The sequence below is a fragment of the Heteronotia binoei genome, chromosome 3, assembly GCF_032191835.1.
Source record: "Heteronotia binoei isolate CCM8104 ecotype False Entrance Well chromosome 3, APGP_CSIRO_Hbin_v1, whole genome shotgun sequence".
NCBI lineage: Eukaryota > Metazoa > Chordata > Lepidosauria > Squamata > Gekkonidae > Heteronotia > Heteronotia binoei.
Window position 1 is genome coordinate 93541117 of NC_083225.1, and position 19877 is coordinate 93560993.

Here is a 19877-nt window from a genome sequence, read left to right on the forward strand (position 1 = left end):
TCACTTGACCTTGCTACTTTGGTGCTGCCATTCAGGGCTGAATTCTGAATGAATTCTCAGCATTCAGCTAGAAAGCCTCTCTGTTTAGCTGATGCTAACCAATCAGATTGCTTGGATCAGCTGTCTATTTCTGTGAAGAATTAACCCTTTACAGCTTTTAGCTGCTTGTACAACACTTCTAAGCTTTTAAAAAGTGCGGTCTGTCCACCAGGCAGCATCTCCTACTCAATTATGTTCTGAGGCCTGTAATGGGGTACAGTTTTAAAAGAATATTTATGGCTGTTATCCTGCAGGCATTGATATGTGTTGTTGTTGTTCAGTTGCACAGTCAAGTCTTTGCGACCCCATGGACAAAGTCATGCCAGGCCCTCCTGTCTTCCACCATCCTCCGAAGTCTGCTCAAATTCGTGTTTGTTACATCAGTAACAATTTATATGTAGGACAGTTCAAATGAAATGGTTTTTCATAGGAAAAATGTGGTATCTGAAATATTTTTGTCCTTTTTGTACTGACTGACAACTGGAAGGACTATTTTAAATGCAGCTTTCAAAATCTGAGCAACTTTTAAGCAGTACTTCTCAAGCCCATCAAAACTTGCTTATTTAAATCAAAAATTCTGAGTAGAGAGAAGCCATCAAGCAAAAAAAAAAGTGATGACCATAGTACGGTGCAGTATATCTTTGAAGAGCTGACATGTAACTTGTTCATCAGGTTTTGTGAGCTTCTGCATGCTCATGCTTGCATACTTAGGGCATGCAAGCATTGAGGGTAAAAACACTTTATATGTGTAAACTGGAAACTTCCACTTGTCTTCATTTGCTTGCTGTTTTAATTGGTTTCTCTCCTGTTTCATACTTTTAGTTTTGATTGATTGGTGCCAGTGTTGTACACTACTGAACAGTAGTTATTTTTAAAACTGGATTATTGGCACATTTTTAAAGTCTTAAGTAAGATGACTAATGGGAACTTCCAGACATCAAAGTGGTTTCAAAACATTAAGTAGTTTTTCCAGTTTATATCAGCAAATGTACTTCTGGCTTTCACTGGCCTAATTCAAAACCTTTTATTGGAAAACAAGAGCTTTTATTCAGGAACATCTCAGCCTTCCATGAGTACTTCCCCTTGTGTATGTATAGCATTCTGCTGTCTGTAATGGGGAACTAGTAATTTCTCTGTACATATGTATTTTGGGTTTGCAGGTTATGACTGAACTTTCTCCACTATCAGTTCTAATAAACTGTACTGATTTATTTGACCTTGAACCTTAACAATACTTACTTAGTTGGTGCAGTTCATATACTTCCCAAAGTGAAGAGAGTTTCTTGGATTACTGTAATGATGAAAAAGGCAATAGTTTTGGGAAGAAAGTTATACATTCTTGTCAGTATACACAAAACATGAAATGCATAGAGATCATGGGAAGCATTAAAGCAGTTCTTATGTGGAACTTCCTTTTTTCCCTCTCATTATAGGCAGCATTAACCCAGTATGTATCATTCAGCTCAATGATCCTTTGCAAAAGTTTTGTGGTTCTGTAGCCAATAATTCCACTGACCTCTCTTGGAAAGAAGAGTTCATTTTGTAAGTACTAATTTCATTAACATAGAGTAATGGATTCCAGAATACCTGTTAAGAGTAATGGAAAACATCGTACTGTAAATTCTGCAAATGCCACTACAAACAGGGAAAACTAATTTAGTATTCAGAAGTGATCTTTCAAAAACGTTTACTAGATCTGATGCCTGGAATAATTTTTAATCATTATTTACTTGATACAAAAGAAAAGAGTCCAGTAGTATCTTAAAGACTAGCAAAATATGTGGTAAGGTATGAGCTTTCATTAGTCACTGCTCACTTCTTACAATAGGCATTTTTAAACAATAGGCATTGTTGTCTCTGAAACTGGACTGTACAGATGTATGGTTTCCAACAAGAGAATTAGGTGATTTCCATGTACTGTTTTCTTTTATGCAAAAGTGCTGCTTTGTTAGTGGGATCCTGACTGCTTGTTGCTGAAAAATTACCTTGTTTACAAGAGTAATATTTTGTTGCTAGGAAAATGTGGCACCACCCACTGCTAACAGTACTGATATGTCAGATATACCTAGGATATTCACAGGACAATGCCTGTGGCCTGATTTACAGTAAGTGATACAGTACACAGTCCTGCTCTCCCCTCAAATGTGGTATTTTGTGCAATTTGATACATTTCCCTTTTTATTTTTTGGATGAGTGTGGAGGGGAAGCTGGGTCTCCAGGCACTGACTAAGGCTTAAGAGCAAAGGAAGGTAGTCTCCTAATAAGAATGACACAGTGAAGCTACTGCTTTTGTTGGGACTGATTACAGCAATAAAGCAGTCAACTTGTTTCTGACCCCTCTAACTTTTGTGTGCTCAATTAGTTACAGCTGCTGTTGGTACTGATCTTGCTCTCCCCCTCCTCCCTTCTGTTGCACCAGAATGCAGATTGGTAACCTGGGGACAGCTTTCCCTCCCTGTCTCTCCACATACACACACCCCGCCAGTGTAACAGCCACATCTTAATTTCTGTTTGTCTGAACAGCAGTTAACCCTTGCAGGTTGGTATGACCGAATATGGTCTTCATCTCTGGGTGAAAAAAACACCGGTTGCAACTGAGGTCCTAGTAAAACCCAAACGTTTTAACTTTCACTGGTCATTGGTCATGTCTTCTGAAAATAAAACATACATCTTATATAGTGGGGGGGAACATTTATTTTAAAAAGCTGCAGATCAAATGTTGGTTAAACTCTGACCCTCAAGGCTTACTAAGATGAGGCTCTAATTGTCACTTTCCCTGCTGAAAGAAATAGCCAGATTTCCCTACTACTCATCTCAGCCAGTAATTCAGATGCTCACTGATGGATGCTCTGATTGACTAGGCAGCTTCCTTGAGATGTTGGTGGTAGCTGGTTGATTCTTACTGTCTTGCAGTCTTCTGATCCTGTTGATACATTTTTTCCTGTCTTTCCAGACACTCTTAACTACAGATCTTCTAGCATTTTCCTAGGCAATCTGTGCTCTTTCACCTGCCTTGTCTATCATAGGGAATCCTGCTTACCTTAAGCCACTTACTCATCCAGTTTCTGGAAGACTTTAGCTGGTAGCTTGTTTCACTTCTATCTTCTGTCCTTCCAGTAGCTTCCCCACTGTTTCTTTCAACTGTCCCTTATACACTGTCCCTGAGTGAGTACTCAGGAAGGTTTCATCCAATCAGCTGCTGACACTTGTGAAGCCTTGCTCTGATTGGTTCTCAAATTTCAGACTTCAGGATCCCTCCTAACTGAAAACTTATTGTGATCTTGAAAGCCCTTCTTGTGACCTTTCACCCTGACCTTAGCAACAGTCAGTTTGGTTCACTAACTGAAAATACATTGTGATGCTTGGATACCATCCTGTTTTCCCCTCATAGAACCTTTCTATGCATACACAAAGCAAAGGTAACTGTAACATTACATCCTGAAATCAGGTTTCAAACAAATTTTTGTTCTTCTTGTCAGAGAAAATTTGTTTCTCCAAAGTATTCAACCTGCTATTTAACAAGTATAACGCTATCAAACTGAAATTAAAAGAGTCTTAAATGTCTTAGACTTAGCTTTTGTACTGATATAGTTTCAGCAGGATTAAAGGCAGTGTAGTGGTCTTGCTAGAGATACTTTTTGCTAAAGTTGGTGGCTGTTGCTAGAGTGGCCTACCTGCCCAGTAAGGCTGTACTTTATACTGCTAACAGCTACATGATGGGCAGAAGCTGTTGCTTTTCCCAGATCGATTCCTGTTGTAATGAAAAGTATGAAACTATGTTTATTTGAATATTAATACAGTTCTGCTTCTTTATAGCGAATTAAATGTCAAATCCAAAGATCTTCAAATAAAGGTCTTCGAAAATGGGGAAATGGATAGTAAGTACTGTAGACAATTCATTTGTTTCTGATTTTATTTTGCAAAATATCTAACATACTGTTGGTCATGAGCTGAAATCAAGATCATGCATATTCCTGGAATGTACAAACTTGGAAAATTCCAGAGAGCCATAGGTATAATCAACAATCAAGTATTTCTGTAAGAAATCACTATTTTGTGAAGTTAAATAGATCCCTAGATCCTTAACTCCCAGAACCTTGGAGGGTTTCACTACTTTTTCATCCAGGAACTGATCTTTCTCTGCATGAAGTTGTTATAGATTGATGTTATTGAGTAACCTCTTGAATCAGCTGTCTGAGGCTATGACAGCATGGTAGGCTTGTATAGCTGTCCAATAAACCAGCACTCAAGCACAATTGATCAGGCTTGAGTAATTTTCTTTTAAAATGGCTAAACATTTATAATGCTAGATACCCTTAGGCAAGTTACTCCTGAGCCTCACTGCTCTTTTCTCTTTGCAATGAATAAACTGTGAGCCACAGATGTTGTAGGTAGTTACAATGGTCCAAAGCAAAATCTAAAAACAAAAGTCTAGTATATCTTGTACTAGAACCAATCAGGTAACATGAAATGTGCAGGCTTTCAAATTCTCCAGAATTTTTCATTAGGGGAAAAATTGTTCTAACTGGGTTCTGGGAAGTGCCAATGCTGCCGTTGTTCTCTCAGGCTATTTAGAGCTGAATTTGATTCATGTAGTGCACAGGTATCAAACTCATAAGGGCCAGATCTGACATGAATGTGACTTTGTCAGACCAGATATAATGCAGGATATAAATTATATAAGGGTCAGCAGCTGGTAAGCTCCAAGTTGATGTGACCTCACTATAAGGCCCCATGGGCTGGGGGGTAGGGTGTGCAGAGGAAAATGCATGGGCAGACTAGGGAGCCAGTGGTGCAGTGCTGGGCAGATGCTTCTGCACTGCCTGCAGGGAGAAAAACCCCTTCTCCTGTCACCATTCCTGTGAGCCTGGGCCCCAGAGTGGAAATGTGAAGCAGCTGGGTGTTGAGCTCTCCCCTGACCCACCATGGAAAGGTAATGGGAAGACAAGTTTGACTAACCCCCCCTCCTGCAGAAGTGTAGGGCGGGGGACAGCAGCCCAGGTCCAAGGCCACATGCATGGCAGGACTCAGGCCAACCAAAGCCCAATAAGCCGAGATGTCCATGCAGCAATGGCTGCCCCCAGCCAATGCTGCCAAATGATCCATGGTAGGGTATCACATGCTCCACATGTGGCAAAAACCCTATGCCACCCAGAGACCACTGGCACCTGCCCCCCACAAGGCAGCAGCCACCTATGGCTGCTGGGTGGTCCATAGGTGAGGAAGGCCCAGCCAACAAGTTGTGTGCTTGGTGGCAGGACTAGGCTCCCAATCTGTGGAAAAAACTGCTAAAGAATCAGCTGTCATAAGCCAAAGCACAGCTGCCACATGAGGTGTGCGAATACAATGGCAGTGCTGGCCACCAGCAGGTCCAGCAGAGGATCGTCTGCACTCCCTACATGCAAATGTAGTCCCTGCTGCTATCTGGGACAGCATCTCTGGAGTTGCAGGTTGAGCATAAAGGTGTGTGACCTCACCTTGGAACCCTATGCCAACATGAATGCAGCTGTGATGGCTCCCAACTTACCAGTGAGGCTGCCACTGAAGCAAAAGGGTTCTGATTGACTGCTGCAGACAAGGTTTTTCTTCCATGCTGAAACCACAGAGAAACTCTGCCCCTCCCCCCCAAGCAGCCTCCTTTTCCCTCCCTCACACTAGTTGCTCATAGGCCAGATTAGAGCTCTGGACTAGCCACTTCTGGCCCCTGGGCCTTATGTTTGTAGTGCAAACTAATCCCTTCACCATTTTTTTTTCCTATTATGATTATACTTCTGTCAAACCTTGGGGAATTTAAAATTTGAGTTAGAGCGTATTCTCAAAATAACATCCTAATAAAGTACTGAAAGTTATTATCATGTGTTACTTTTGTCTTTTTCAGGTGGTTTCTCTGCTTTCACTACAGTACCTTTGGACCTGTTCAGGAAACAGCCTTCTGGGCAAAAAAGCTTTGCACTGAACAGCAATCTCAACAGCAACAGTCCTTCAGTAGGATTTGTATCTGCAGAGGTAGCTTTTAATTTTATAGCTGGTTCTTTCACTGTTTTGTCTCTTGCCTGTGAACATGTGAAACTGCCTTATATGGAATCAAACCCTTGGTTCATCAAGGTCAGTATTGACAGCAGTTCTTCAGGGTCTCAGGTAGAGGTGTTTCACTTCATTTGCTGTCTTATATTCTTAACTGCACATGCCAGGGACTGAACAGAGACGTTCTGCATGTAAAGCAAATTCTGTATCACTGAGCCACAGCCCCACGCCCATAACTGTGATTCTGACCCAACCAGTTTGTATTAGATATGTATCACTGCAGAATAGAGAGCCAATGTGATAGCACATAAATGTTGGACTAGTGAGAGGCGGATTTGAATCCCCAAGGGGGAGCTTACTGGCTGACTATGGGTCAGTCACTGTCTCTCAGCCTAATCCACTTCACAGGATGGTTTATTAAGATAAAATGGAAGAAGGGTGAACAATGTTGCAAGCTACTTTGGGTCCCCATTGGCAAGAAAAGCAGGGTATCTCTAAACCAGGGGTGTCAAACTCATTTGTTTGGAGGGCCAGATCAGACACAAATGGGACTTTGTGGGGCCAGGTCATAAAATGTCATGTGAGGTAGCAGAGATATAAATTTTTATAAAAGACACAGATTAACACAAATGTATTAATTTTTCACTGGGAAAAAAATGGGATTTGGCAATGCAATTTTTAAAATAAAACATCAAGGAAAAGCACAAGGATCACAGTAGAAATGAAAAATATAAAATACTCTGAGCCTGGAAAAACAGGAAATAGATGGGCATTGCAAGCTTCTCCCCCCCCCCTCAGGTTTACTCAGATTGGCAATGGCTCTCCAGTGTAATATACCCCTTTGGCTGTGGGTTCCCAGGTTAGAATGCTCACTAGACACCAGTTCTCAGGTCCATTCAGTAGAGACAAGCTGGCTCAAAGCATCCCTTTATTTGCAAGGACACAGCTCCAGGAAGCATGAGCTTCAGTGGCTATAGGAATGCTGAAAAGTGAAATTGCTCTCCACTCCATTGAAAAACATTGCAGCACAAAGTTGCAAAGAAAACATGTAATGGATTTTCCATTAAGGTCTCTGGACCATATCTATCTGGGCACAGAGACCTTAATGGAAAATCCATTACATGTTTTCTTTGCATCTTTACTTCCTGCTGCAAAAACAAGGCAAAAGGAACTTGGAATTTCAGTAGCTTCAGAGCTTCAAAGGGTGAGGACCTTTGAGGGGGGGAAGTGAAAAGAGCCTGGTTAAAGTCCTGGGCAGGAACTTATTTGCATATTAGGAAGTAGCATCACCCGTTCAGTAGGTTACTTTCCACATAGTGATACAGAACAGTACAGTGCCATCAGCTGCATTTCATGGGTGTGTGTTCTCACACACCCCAGTGAGAAACCTTGTTCCCTCCCCCCACACACACACACGGCCAGAGAGAGAGAGGGTCATGTGTGGCTGAGTGGGCAGCAGCGTGTCCAGGTTCTCCTAGGAGGGGGTGCTTGTGGGCAGATCCACATTTCCCGTTCCCTTCACAAGCTGCTTTTCTTGCCAATGGGGACCCAAAGTAGCTTGCAACATTGTTCACCCTTCTTCCATTTTATCTTAATAAGCCATCCTGTGAAGCTGGAGGCAGCAGAGAAGATGGAGCATGTGGTCTGGGAGTGCATGGCTGCCTAGTGCCTTCCCTCTGCTGGAGACCTTTTTTTGAGCTGGGGCCCTGGTTCTGGCCTGTGGGATGGAGATTTGACACCCCTGCTCTAAACAAATCAAGTAGACATGTGGTTGGTGGAACTATGAACTGGATCTTATAGCTTCTCCCCCCTGCTCCTCGTTGTGACTTTCTAGGAGCACCAGATGAGTAGCATTTATCAACACCTTCCCACTTAACTTTGCTTCTTAAATTTTAAATCCTAAATATTTTTCTCTAGTTCTCATACATAGAACCTTCTGAATCCAGACATTTGAAAGTTCCTGCCACACTTGCAAAAGTAGAGAAGGATCGAACTGTGATGCCCTGTGGGACTGTGGTCACAACTGTTACTTCTGTGAAGGCCAAGCCTTTAATAGAAGGGAGATCTTCTGCTCTGCATTCAGGTGAAAAATTAGACAAGAATCCAGAATTGCCCTTGAAGCTTCACTTTCATTTGATATATAAAGTTGCTTATGAAGGCAAGATACAGATACATTTGGCCAAACTCATTTGTTGCTATAGTATTTGGTTACCTTAGAGAGCTAGCGTGGTATAGTGGTTAAGAGCAGTGAACTCTAATCTGAAGAACCAGGTTCAATTCCACAGTCCTCCACATGAAACCAGCTGGGTGACCTTGGGTCAGTCAGAGCTCTCTCAGCCCCCCAAAATGAGTCTAGCTCACCAAAAGAGTTAGAACTTAAGGCTGCCAAACAATCCTTAGATATCCACACACAATGCCATACGATAATTAATCCATTGATTACCTTAATTTTATGCAAAGCTTAATCTGCAATGACCTCTGTAGCAAACCTGAGAAGAATGGCTTCACTAAGGGCTCAGAAATGGGTATTTTAAAACTTTGAATGTGTTTAAAGTATGCGCTTGCTACTGTAGTTGTATCAGTTTTTGGCAAAGAGGTTATAGCTTTTCATACCCTTTCCAACGCTACAAGCACATTAAACAATTTTTTAAATTATGTATTGTATGGCAGAGTTAAACACAAAGCATTTCATACAAAAATATGTAACCAATTAGATATAATGGGTATGTAGTCACATTGGGCAGTCCCCCTAAATACTAAGATCTAAATTTTCAGTCAACTCAGTTGCAGCTGGGTAGAGTACAAAGAGCTCCATCACGTCTTCCTGGAAAGCATGGTGGATGGAAAATAGTTGGTGGGCTGCACCACAATCAAATTCGGATCCTGATATTTTACCCCATTTAAACAACAGGTCTGCACAATTGCCAAAGCCTGTTTGTTTCTGTTAGCCATCTTCCATACTTTACATGGCAAGTCAAATCCTGTGGTCTCTCATTGGTGTTTATCAGGTTATGGATATTGGGTGGAACGGATTTCATCCATGTTCGCAACCAGGGGTGGCCAAACTTGCTTTAACCACATAGGATAAATGTCAGATGTTTGAGAGCCACAAGACAGACGGAGGGAAGAGGAAAGGCAGGAAAATACATGGGAGGAGGGCGAGGTAGAAAGTAAGTAACTAAATACATTCTCCAGGCTGCCAACTGGCTTGGTTTGGAGAAGTGATTTAAAGAGTGAAATGCCTTCTCTGAGTTGTCTAATGGGGTGGTGGTGGCTTCAAGAGCCACACAAAATGTGTGAAAGAGCCACATGTAGCTCCTGAGGCACAGTTTGGCCACCCCTCTTTGCAACCTTTCATTCCCTTGATCAGGAATTTATGATTGCAGGATTTGTGCAAATCTTATTGCTGGGTGTTTGGACTTTAGTCTGGATAGGCCTGTATCAGCAATGTCTTTGTGGATGGGAGATCTCTGTTCTTGATGATCTTTTTATATTTATGAAGAAGAGTATCTTGTCTTTGGAGATGCAGGGGAGTGATGTGACACAACATGGGTAGCCAATAGGTCAGAGTGGGTTTAATGCTTCCAGGAGGGGGCGCTTGTGGACAGATCTGCATTTCCTGCTCTTTGCAAGTCCATTGGAAGCTGGAAGCAGCAGAGAGGATGGAGCATGTGGTCTGGGAGTGCATAGCTGCCTTGTGACTTCCTTTTCCTGGAGACGGTTTTTTGAGCCAGGGCCCTAGCCAAGCCAGCTGGAACTACGTTCCTGTGCATTCCAGCTAAAAAAAAAGCCGTGCTGATGAGACACATATTTCTCTAAATACTTTTCTCAAGGCTTCCCTCTCTTGATAGAAAATGGCTGCTGTCTCTTGGGTTTGACTGGTGTATGTGTGACAGTTCTAGAAAGAATGAAGATTAAAAAAAAAACCCACAACAACCTGGATTCATTCTTTCATCTGTGGGTATGGGGGATTGGAAGATTTAAAGAGACAAACTTCATTTATGCACTGTTAGCCATCAGATGTCTTCATCTGAGAGAGCAATTGACTGGTCAGTTTTTTTCCTTCTCCTTGGGGAAGGAAGATTGACAGGTCTGACCTATGAAATAAAGACAAATCCTAAGGTTAAAGGAAAAGAGAGAACACCTGTCAATCCTGCGTTTTAGATTCACCAGCAAGAAGTCCTGCTAAAGTTAAACTGATTGAAAAGGATTTGTCAGTTCAAGCAATCCACTGTCAGAAAGCTTCAGTAAGCAAAGCTTTATCATCTTCGGATACAGGTAAGCTTCACTTTTTTTTTGCTTTAGCTGTGCATAGAGTTAAATTCAGCAATTGTTATTAAATGGTGATAGTTGCAGTATAACAGATATTAATTTGTGTATGGATGGCTTTTTAGGCTAGTTGCCATGATAATTTCAGTGAGGGGGCACAGTGCAAAGGATCTTTTCTTAAATATGCATGTAGTGACATGGTTTCATGAAGAGTCAATACTTCTTGAACAACATGCAAAAGAAGCCTTTTTATAGTATGCTATCTCTTCAAATTTTTCTGTAGGTTTTTTTTTAAAAAATTAAGTCAATGGTCTTTATGACCGTTTAGCCATTGAAAACAATCCAAATCAGGTCCACTGAGAAAGAAGTCCCGTTTTATCCAGTGGACCATGTTCCCAGGAAAGTGTTTTGCAGCCTTAGCCTTTTGGGTGGTGGCACAAGCGTTTGTACCTCAATTTCGGGTTATTCTTATGTTCTCCACATGGGTTCAAGCCCCTCCCCAAGTAGGCAATTATTGTCACAATCAACCCAGTGTACACTTACTGCTCTGTTTAGAACTCTTATAAAATTAACAGAAGGTAACTGGTGAAAATAGTTGTGTGACAGCACTGCAGCCTTCTTCTCTGACAGTCTTAGAAAGGAGCCAAGGAGCAGGGAGAATCTGCATTATATGGTTGTAATACCTGTTGTAAGCGCTGGCATCTCCAAGCTACAAAATCTCAGATAAGAGGCCTTTGGGAAATACCTCTGCCTCAACACACATTTTGGATTGCTTTTTTAGACTTATTTTCTTTGATTCATTACATTTTTATTGCTAACCTGCTTGAGCTTATGAAAAGTTGGGAGAAAAACATTTAGAATAAATTCACTTGCACAGTGGTCTGCATGTAGTTTAGAATGCTGACAAATAAATGAAGCCTGTACTCCTAAAAAGCTGAGTTGTTTCCAGGATCATAATTAATATTTTAAAGATAACACTGAAAGAGCAAATTATTGGTTTAGCATTTGGGTGCTGCTTGTTTTAGAAATAATGAGCTTTCTACTTAGATCAAAATCTTTCTGCTTAGTCCTTGTTCTCTTTATGCTCTTAATCATTCTTTTCAGAGTTACTGATGTTAAATGGCACAGATCCTGTTGCTGAAGTAGCCATTCGACAGCTGAGTGAATCTGCAAAGCAGAAGCTCAAGTCTCCCAGGAAGAAAAGCACGATCATTATATCAGGGGTTTCAAAAGTAAGATTAGTAATAAACATTCTCAGCTGCAAAGAGTCCCTCCTCAAGTGGATTGTATTATAAAATAACTTTCATAAATACTGAAATTGCAACTAAGTATTATATTCTAAGCACACACACACTGGTGATTTCTCAGGCTTAAGCCTTGACAAGAGGCTAGCATTCCTTAGAACCACCAGAAATTCATGCTGACTGGTTGTTAGAAGAAGTCTTCTCATTTGGAACACGTGGGACTTGAGAAGTGCTAGGCAGTATATTGTGGTAGCTTCTGCAAATGAGGCAGTGAGCTGTAAAGAGTCTGAGTTAATGACAAACAGCAATAGGCATGGGTTTGAAGATGAGAGGAACCCAATAGAAAGTGAGACTGAGGCAACACTTTGTATAGGGCCTGGGGCTCATGAAGTGCTGTTTGCTGTTTACAAGGAAGAAAGAGGATGGGCAATAGGAAGTTTGGGACAGTAGCTGTGACATTCTGTAGGAGAGTTTCTGTATCTCTGTGGGCTTTATAGTGGGTCACATTACATGAATTCTGGCCTCTCTAGTCAATTCAGTTTTTGGTGACTGGATACCCATAAGGGACAGAAGGATCTGAATGTAGCATTGCAGGTAATTTAAAAACGTAAGAACAGCCCTGCTGGATCAGACCAGTGATCTATCTAGTTCAGCATCCTGTCTCTCACAGTGGCTAACCTGTTCTTCTGGAGGGCCAACAACAAGGCATAGAGATTGAGGCCTTCCCCTGATGTTCCCTTCTGGCTCTGGGATTCAGAGGGTTAGTACCTCTGAATGTGGAGGTTCCCCACACTCATCATGGCTAGTAGCCATTGATAAAGACTTTATTCTCCATGAATCTATCCAATATCTAATAAGCTGTTTATTTCTGTGGCCATTGCTACATCCCCTGGCAGTGAATTCCACATTTTAATCACTGTGAAGAAGAGTTGGATTTATACCCCACCCTTCTCTGAGCCTCAGAGCAACTTAGTCTCCTTCCTTTCCTTTTTCCACAGCAGATGCCCTGTAAGGTTGGTGGGGCAGGAAGAGTTCTCTGAGAGAGCTGGAACGGATCCAATGTCACCCAGCAGTTGCATGTGGAGGAGTGGGAATCAAACCTTGTTCTCCAGATTAGAATCTATATTCCTAGCCACTACATCAAAGTGTATTTCCTTTTGTCTGTCTTGAACTTACTGCCCATCAACTTCATTGGATGCCCTCAAGTTCTAGTATTTTAGGAGAGGGAGAAAAAATTCTCTTTGTCAACTCTATGCATGATTCTATAAACTTCTATCATGTTCCCTTTTTGTCTTTTTCCCCCTAAGATGAAAAGTCTTAGACTCTTCAGCCCTTCTCCATAGGAAAGGTGTTCCACCTCCCAATCATCTTGGTTGCCTTCCTCTATACTTTGTCCAGCTCTGCAGTGTCCTTTTTAGACGGAGTAACCAGAACTGTACACAGTATTCCAAATGAGGCCACACCATAGATCTATATGGGGCACAACATTAGCCATGTTGTTCTCGATCATCATAGAAATAATAAAAGCCCAATGTGTTGGCACATCCCTCAATTTTTATTGGAAGATGTGGCAACCACAGGAGTGGCCTTGCACTCTGTCTGTCACCACTCTCCCCTGTCATTGGGTAGCCTCTCTGTGACCCGCCTACTGCCGGCCCTGTTAGGCTAGAACCCCACCAGTCAGCCTCTGATGTCTGAGGAAGACAGTTCTCTGCTGAGAGGTTCTTCTGGGCCTTACTGGTCGCTACTGCCTCTCCTCAGTCCATCCCCCCCCAAAAAACAACACTGCCACCATTTTGCCACCTCCAACTAACACTACCTGCCAAAGTTGCACTCGCCCAGTATGCCCCCCTGCCCCTACTGTTAAGGAGGTGAGGGGTGTGTGTATTCTATTTATAAATATGCCAGAAAATCCTCCTTATGGAGCAATATTCCACCTCTTCATTTACAGAGCAGTCTGTAGCTGAATCCAGTGTGAACTAATATCATATGACACACATACTTGCTTAAGTAATATTGAACATCTTTTAATAACTATATACACTGAATCAAACTCTGACAGAAAATAGTTAAATCTCTGTCTTTGTCCTTTCTTTCATTCTATCTTCTATTTTTCTCTCACTCCTTTCCCCCTTTTTTCTACATCCCTTCTGTCCTTTTTCTCATTCTTTCTATGTATCATTCTTTTTTGGTCTTTTTATTTCATTCTGGCTGCGATCACATACTAAATAATGCACTTTCAATTAGGGTTGCCAGGTCCAATTCAAGAAGTATCTGGGGACTCTGGAGTGGTGTCAGGAGACATTGGGGGCGGAGCCAGGAGCAAGGTTGTGACAAGCATAATTGAACTCCAAAGGGAGTTCTGGCCATCACATTTAAAAGGACCACACACCTTTTAAATGCCTTCCCTCCATTTGAAATAATGAAGGATGGGGCACCTTCTTTTTGGGGCTCATAGAATTGGACCCTCTGGTCCAATCTTTTTGAAACTTGAGTGTTTTGAGGAGAGGCACTGGATGCTATGCTGCAAATGTGGTGCCTCTACCTCAAAAACAATTTCCCTAGAGCCCCAGATACCCATGGATCAATTCTCCACTCTACCCTGTGGGAATCAGTCTCCATAGGGAGTAATGGAGTGCCCAGCAGACATCCCCCCATTTTCTGATGACCCTGAAGCGGTGGGAGGGCCTCCAAACCAGGGGATCCCCTACCCCCACCTGGGGATTGGCCGCTCTACTTTCAATCCACTTTGAATGCACTTTCCAACTGGATTTTACTATGTGAGCTGGCAAAATCCAGATGGAAAGTGCTTTGAAACTTGAACATTATTTAACATGAGTAATTGTGGCCTCTGTCTTCCTTCCTTCCAGGCTTCAGATTCAGCAGGAGCTCACAGGAGCACAGCTCCTGAACCTTTCTGAGGGTTCCTCCTCTTCCTCCCCACCTACCTTGTCAATTGAATAGTAGATGCAGCTGCATAACAATCCCTGGATTAGAATGGGCAGCCAGCCAACCACCAGGGGTTTTGCCATGCCCCCAGCAGCTCTCATTAACCCCTGGAGAAGCCCATGCCACCCTTTCTCCACTTATGTGATTTTGGGCAGCAGGTGGCTTGTTGGCCTTTTGACTGGGGGTGGGGAGCGGCCCAGGAGAGTCCTGGGCGAGTGAGGCCTGCTTGGGCTGGCTGGATCTCTAGCCAGTGCAAGCAGGCCTCATTTGCCTAGGACTTTCCTTTCTTGCATCAGGTTGCTTTTGGCTGGGGGGGCATATGCTAATGAGTTATGCTAATGAGCTGTACCACATTTTTTTTCACAAAACCCCAGCTTCTTTCCATTTCTTTCGCTCTTCCCATCTTTTTCCTACCGTTCTTTCTCTGTCTTTTTCTTTCATTCTGTTTATCTTCCTTCCTTTCTGCCACCTACACATTCATCACCCCACCCTCAAATATTTTTCTAGGGTCTGTTGTATTTCTTCCTACAACGGGCTTTACTGCTAGTAATAATCCCTAATGTAGGGTTTGCCTTTTTCACCACACATTGGGTTGACACTTTCATTGAGCTTTCCACTATGACCACAAGATCTCTTCCCCTCTTAGTCTCAGCAAGTTCAGACTCCATTAGCCTGTACTTGAAGTTGGTATTTTTGCCCCAGTGTGTATTACCTTACACTTACCAGCATTGAATTTCATTTGTCACAGTCACCCATTCACTAACCTTGTGGAAGTCCTCTTGCAACTCTTCAACAGTCAGCCTTGGTTTTCAGCATCCTGAATATATTTGTCATCTGCAGAATTGCCCACTACACTATTCAACCTTAGTTCCAGATCATTTATGAATACATTAAATACTACCAGCCCCAATACCAATCCTTTTGAGACTCCATTGCTTGCCTCTCCCCATTGTGAGAATTGTGCATTAATTCCTGCTTTTTGCTTCCTATAATATAACCACTTTTTAATCTGCAAGAGTTATGGTTTTGGGATTTGGAATCTGTAAGAGAACCTGTCCTCTTATCCCTTGACTATTAAGTTGCTCAGGTGATTTGGTGATGATGCACTTGTCAAAAGATTTTTGAAAGTCCAGGTATAAACACCACTGTCTACATGTTTGCTCACTTTCTCAAAGAACTCCAAAAGTTTGAGACAGGACTTTCCTTGGTAGAAGCCATACTGTTTCTCTTTCAGCAGGCTTTCCCCCACTATGTGCTAACAATTCTGTTTTTCATTACAGTTTCTACTAACTTGCCTGAGATAAGTGTTAGGCTGATTGGCCTGTAATTTCCTGGTTCCCTTCTGGATCCCTTTTTTAAAAATGTTGTAACATTTGCTACTCTCCAGTCTTCTAGTACAGCAGCTGAATTTAGTGATAGTTGATCTACTAACATATATATTTAACATATTTCGCATCTGAGTTCTTTAAGAACTCTCAGCTATATGCCATCAAAACCTTGAAGACTTACTGGCTTTTAATTTCCCCAGTAAGTTTAGAGCTTCATCAATGGTCACCTCAATGTGGCTCAGTACTTCAGATTCTGAAAATGGGGGCTGTGGCATGGGTACATGCCCCAGAATTTCCAATGAACAGAGAAGCAAAAAAGTCTTATTTTTTAAAATAAGCCTCTTTATTTGTTATAGTTTCCATGATCTGCATTGTTAACCATGCAGGCCTTTTAGACTTGGCAGTGCCTTTCATCTTCTGTATTCAGTACAGCCCTATATTGGAATTGTGCTTGTGCAGGCCAGCCACAGGTGAGATCTTTCCCAGTTAAAAGCTATATGAGGGGGTGCCCCTCACTCTCTGGAGCCAACACAAATTGCTTTTTTTGCCCAAACCATCATGTACTGTGGAGGTGGGCACCCCTTTTTCTTCAATTCCTTTCCCCCCACTGTGTGAATAGGCCTTCATTCTTACTGAACTGGTGTTTTTTCTGCTTGGACTTCCTCTTTTTTCCATGGAGCGTTTTTCTTTTCTCTGCAAAGGATTGTTTGTCTGGGAGTGAGGTGACTCTCATAAGCCTACATTTGGGTCCCCCTACTGTTTCCACGTGGTGCCCAGCATGGCTTTCAAGGCACTTTTCAAGAAGTGTGCAATATGCACAACCAAACTGCTCCACAGTGTCATATTTATTCTATAACTTATATATTGAGTGTTAGGGAGACTTATATATGTTAGGGGGAATCATGTAATGGAGTTACTTGCAAAAAATTTCAGGGCTTTACACCTAAGACACATTTGGACAAGGCATCCCAACTAAAGGGAAAAGGCTCTGTCTGCCTTGGGCCTATCCAAGTCAGTTCCAGGATCAGAACCTCTGAAACTGTCCTCCACAAGCTAGTCAACCTCATTGGGTAACCAGACCCCATCTGTATGGTTGATTCCAGCAGCCCCAACAACCCACCTAAGCGGACTGCTTCGATTACTCCTGCCCCAGAACTGAGATATCCTCAGTGTCCATCCCCCTTCTGTTCCATTTTTTTCTTCATCAGAACCACAGTCCAAGAGACAAACATAGCAAAACGTAAGGAGAAGTCTGGCTCTGCTTCCAAGCATCACAAATGTTCTTTGCCCTCCCCAAGGCATTCCTCTGAAGAGCGGAATGCCATCGTGCCCCCACACACCCTGTCCCCTCACGGGATATCCTGTCAGGTTACTATCATACCTGCCTGAACAGAGAAGCTATTGAGATTTACAAACACCAGCACAACTTTAACAGAAAGGAAGAAGGCATTTCCATCCACCAGTCTTGGTATCCAGCTCTGCGAAACACCCTACAGACTATAAATTGCAGAAAGTCACAGAACAACCAGCATATTCCACAGAACAATCAGCACAGTCAACAACCATCTTCCTTATCTTCACATCCCTTCCAACCCTCCCAGCAATTAACACAGAACAATGGTCACATTCAACAGCCAGTTTCCGCATCACTACCCTTCCAGGAAGCCCCACCAAACAATGAACACATCCACAAACCTATTGCCCTTTCACCACACCCCCTCCAGCCTAGAAATAGCAGCTCTCCAGCAGCCCTGGCCTCACTCAATGCACAGCAGCCAAGAAAGTCAGAGAGCCTGCTCCGGCTGCAACGCCACTGAGGATGTTCGCAGCTGAGAACGAAACGCCTGGAAGAAAAACTTTCTCCACTAGAACACGGCACTTGAGCCTGAAAGATTCTACAAACCCTAATGATGTTACCAGCCGTGAAAACCTGAAATCTTTGATAAAATTAAATTTGATGGAATGGATTTGCTCTAGTATGTTTTTTAATTGTATTTTCTCTCAAAAAATTGTTCCAGACTAATTTATCTCAGGATTGTGAAGCTGCCCTCATGATGGACTATGCAGCAGCCATGGATGGCTCATATATACAGAATGACACTACTGGTCTGGAGGAGTCTGTTGCACAATCCCCTCCTGATGAAGAACTGTCACTGTTTGCATCCCAAACACTACCTTCCCATGAAGACACCCAGGAAAATAGCCATGATGCCCCAACCTTAGATGACAGCAGCCAGCAGTGGCATAGCAATGCACTACTAGACCATGACTGTGATAAGGTGTCTGAGAACTCCGTAAGCATCTCAGAATCTGGAACTGTGAAGAAATCCAAAGGTATAACAACTTTCACTTTCTCTTTTGAAGAGTAGCTGTAACAAGTCTTCTCATTAAACAGTTTTATTACCTCTTATGATTAGCATTGTAAACAAGCTTTAAACCCTTAAACTTCTCACTGTTTAATTTTGCCGTGAGGTGGCTTTCTCACATCATAGGGCTTTTCTATATGAGCTTTTTTCATTGGTTCTGGCCCCATACTATTTTGGTTTATCAGTCCTGTGTACATTTTGTACCTTTACTTTTTACTTCAGGTTTTTTTGTTTTCCCTGTTTATTCCTTAGTTGTTTTGAGATCAATTTTAACCCCAATGCTTTTTCTGGAAGCTGATTTTGAATTGGCTTTTTTCTTGTACATTACGTTCTTGTTGGATTTCTTTGTCCCACCCACTCCCACCCAAGTCTAACACCACTGTTCAATGACTGGACTGTGGTGGTCAAGTGAATCTTGTTTTTAAATTTTATTTTAATACTTTTGTGACTTCACAACTGACATCATTCTACTCTGATGTCCTTTATTAACTTTTAAACATTTTTCAAGAATTTTGTTTCCACAAAGGAGTTCCAGAACTCCATTCCACCATGTTCCCCCAGAAAAAAAAGCCCTGGACTCAACTGTGGAAGTGCCTAGGAAGGCAAACTTGGAGAAGAACTCTGCCCAAATGAAATCCAATGCTTATGGATTGACATCCATGAAACCCAGGACTAAGTTGAGCAGGCAGAAATGCCCATACATGAGATCTTCATGTGTTGAGAACTTATCCTGTTTTTTTCTACTCTGTTCCTTGGTTATCAGTTCACTTGAAAGAACTGTTTTGGCAAATAACTCCATGTTTTGGGGTGTCATGGAATGTATTAATCCATTTGGCTTTTTAGATATGAATAAGATTTTTTTGGCAGTTTCCCATTATTTTGATGCTTTTATAATGAGCATTTAGTGTAAAACTTCCACATATTTCTGCATTTGGTTTAGTTGTGTTTATAAACACACTGACACATAACCACATCTTATTTTTTACTGCTTTAAAGAATAGACTTTGCAGAATACTGAATAATTGTACTTGAAGAGTTGTTTTATACATAGTAAGGACTGTTTCACACGCTATTAGAGAGCATACTGTGCATGTGTATACTTGCAGTATACTGCATTGTATATGAGACTGGCCCACTATCTTTTAAAATTCTGTGTACTCCCTGTACATATAGCTGTCCACTATTTGATACCAGTCATGGTTCACCACATCAGTCACAACCCACAGATCCAAAACATTGACAGAGGAATCTTTCTAAAAACAGAACAACTCTTGCTACTGGAAGATTCCTTTGTCAGTGGAAGGGTACTTTAGATCCAAACCCATATATACAAGTGATCTAAAAAGGATATAGAATACTTTAATTCAAAGTGATGCACGGCATACAATCATATCACTTTGTAGTGTATGAAGCAGTCCTAAGAGCAGACTTATACAATGCAAGAGGACAGCCAGTCACTCCTTGAATTAAAAGAATATGATCATGTACTGTAAAGTTTCTTTTAAAAAGTTTGTCATTGTGGGAACTCTAAAACTATATGTAATATGATAGTATTTCAATTTGAGCACCTACTCTGTTTGCATTTAGTGTTAAAAGTTCAACAGTAGTTTTCAAGTTAGTTTTCTATATTGCAAGGAACAATACTTTTGACAAACAAG

The 19877-nt window shown here is 41.8% G+C and overlaps 1 protein-coding gene across 1 annotated transcript in view; it reads left to right on the top strand.

Annotated features, from left to right (window-relative positions):
* C2CD2 (C2 calcium dependent domain containing 2) overlaps nt 1-19877 on the top strand; it is a 47485-nt gene that overhangs the window by 18671 nt on the left and 8937 nt on the right. Inside the window, exons 7-13 of the mRNA XM_060234221.1 lie at nt 1473-1581; nt 3856-3917; nt 5918-6045; nt 7981-8146; nt 10228-10341; nt 11437-11564; nt 17872-18187. Coding sequence (XP_060090204.1) covers nt 1473-1581; nt 3856-3917; nt 5918-6045; nt 7981-8146; nt 10228-10341; nt 11437-11564; nt 17872-18187 — 1023 coding nt within the window. The remainder of the gene's footprint in view (nt 1-1472; nt 1582-3855; nt 3918-5917; nt 6046-7980; nt 8147-10227; nt 10342-11436; nt 11565-17871; nt 18188-19877) is intronic.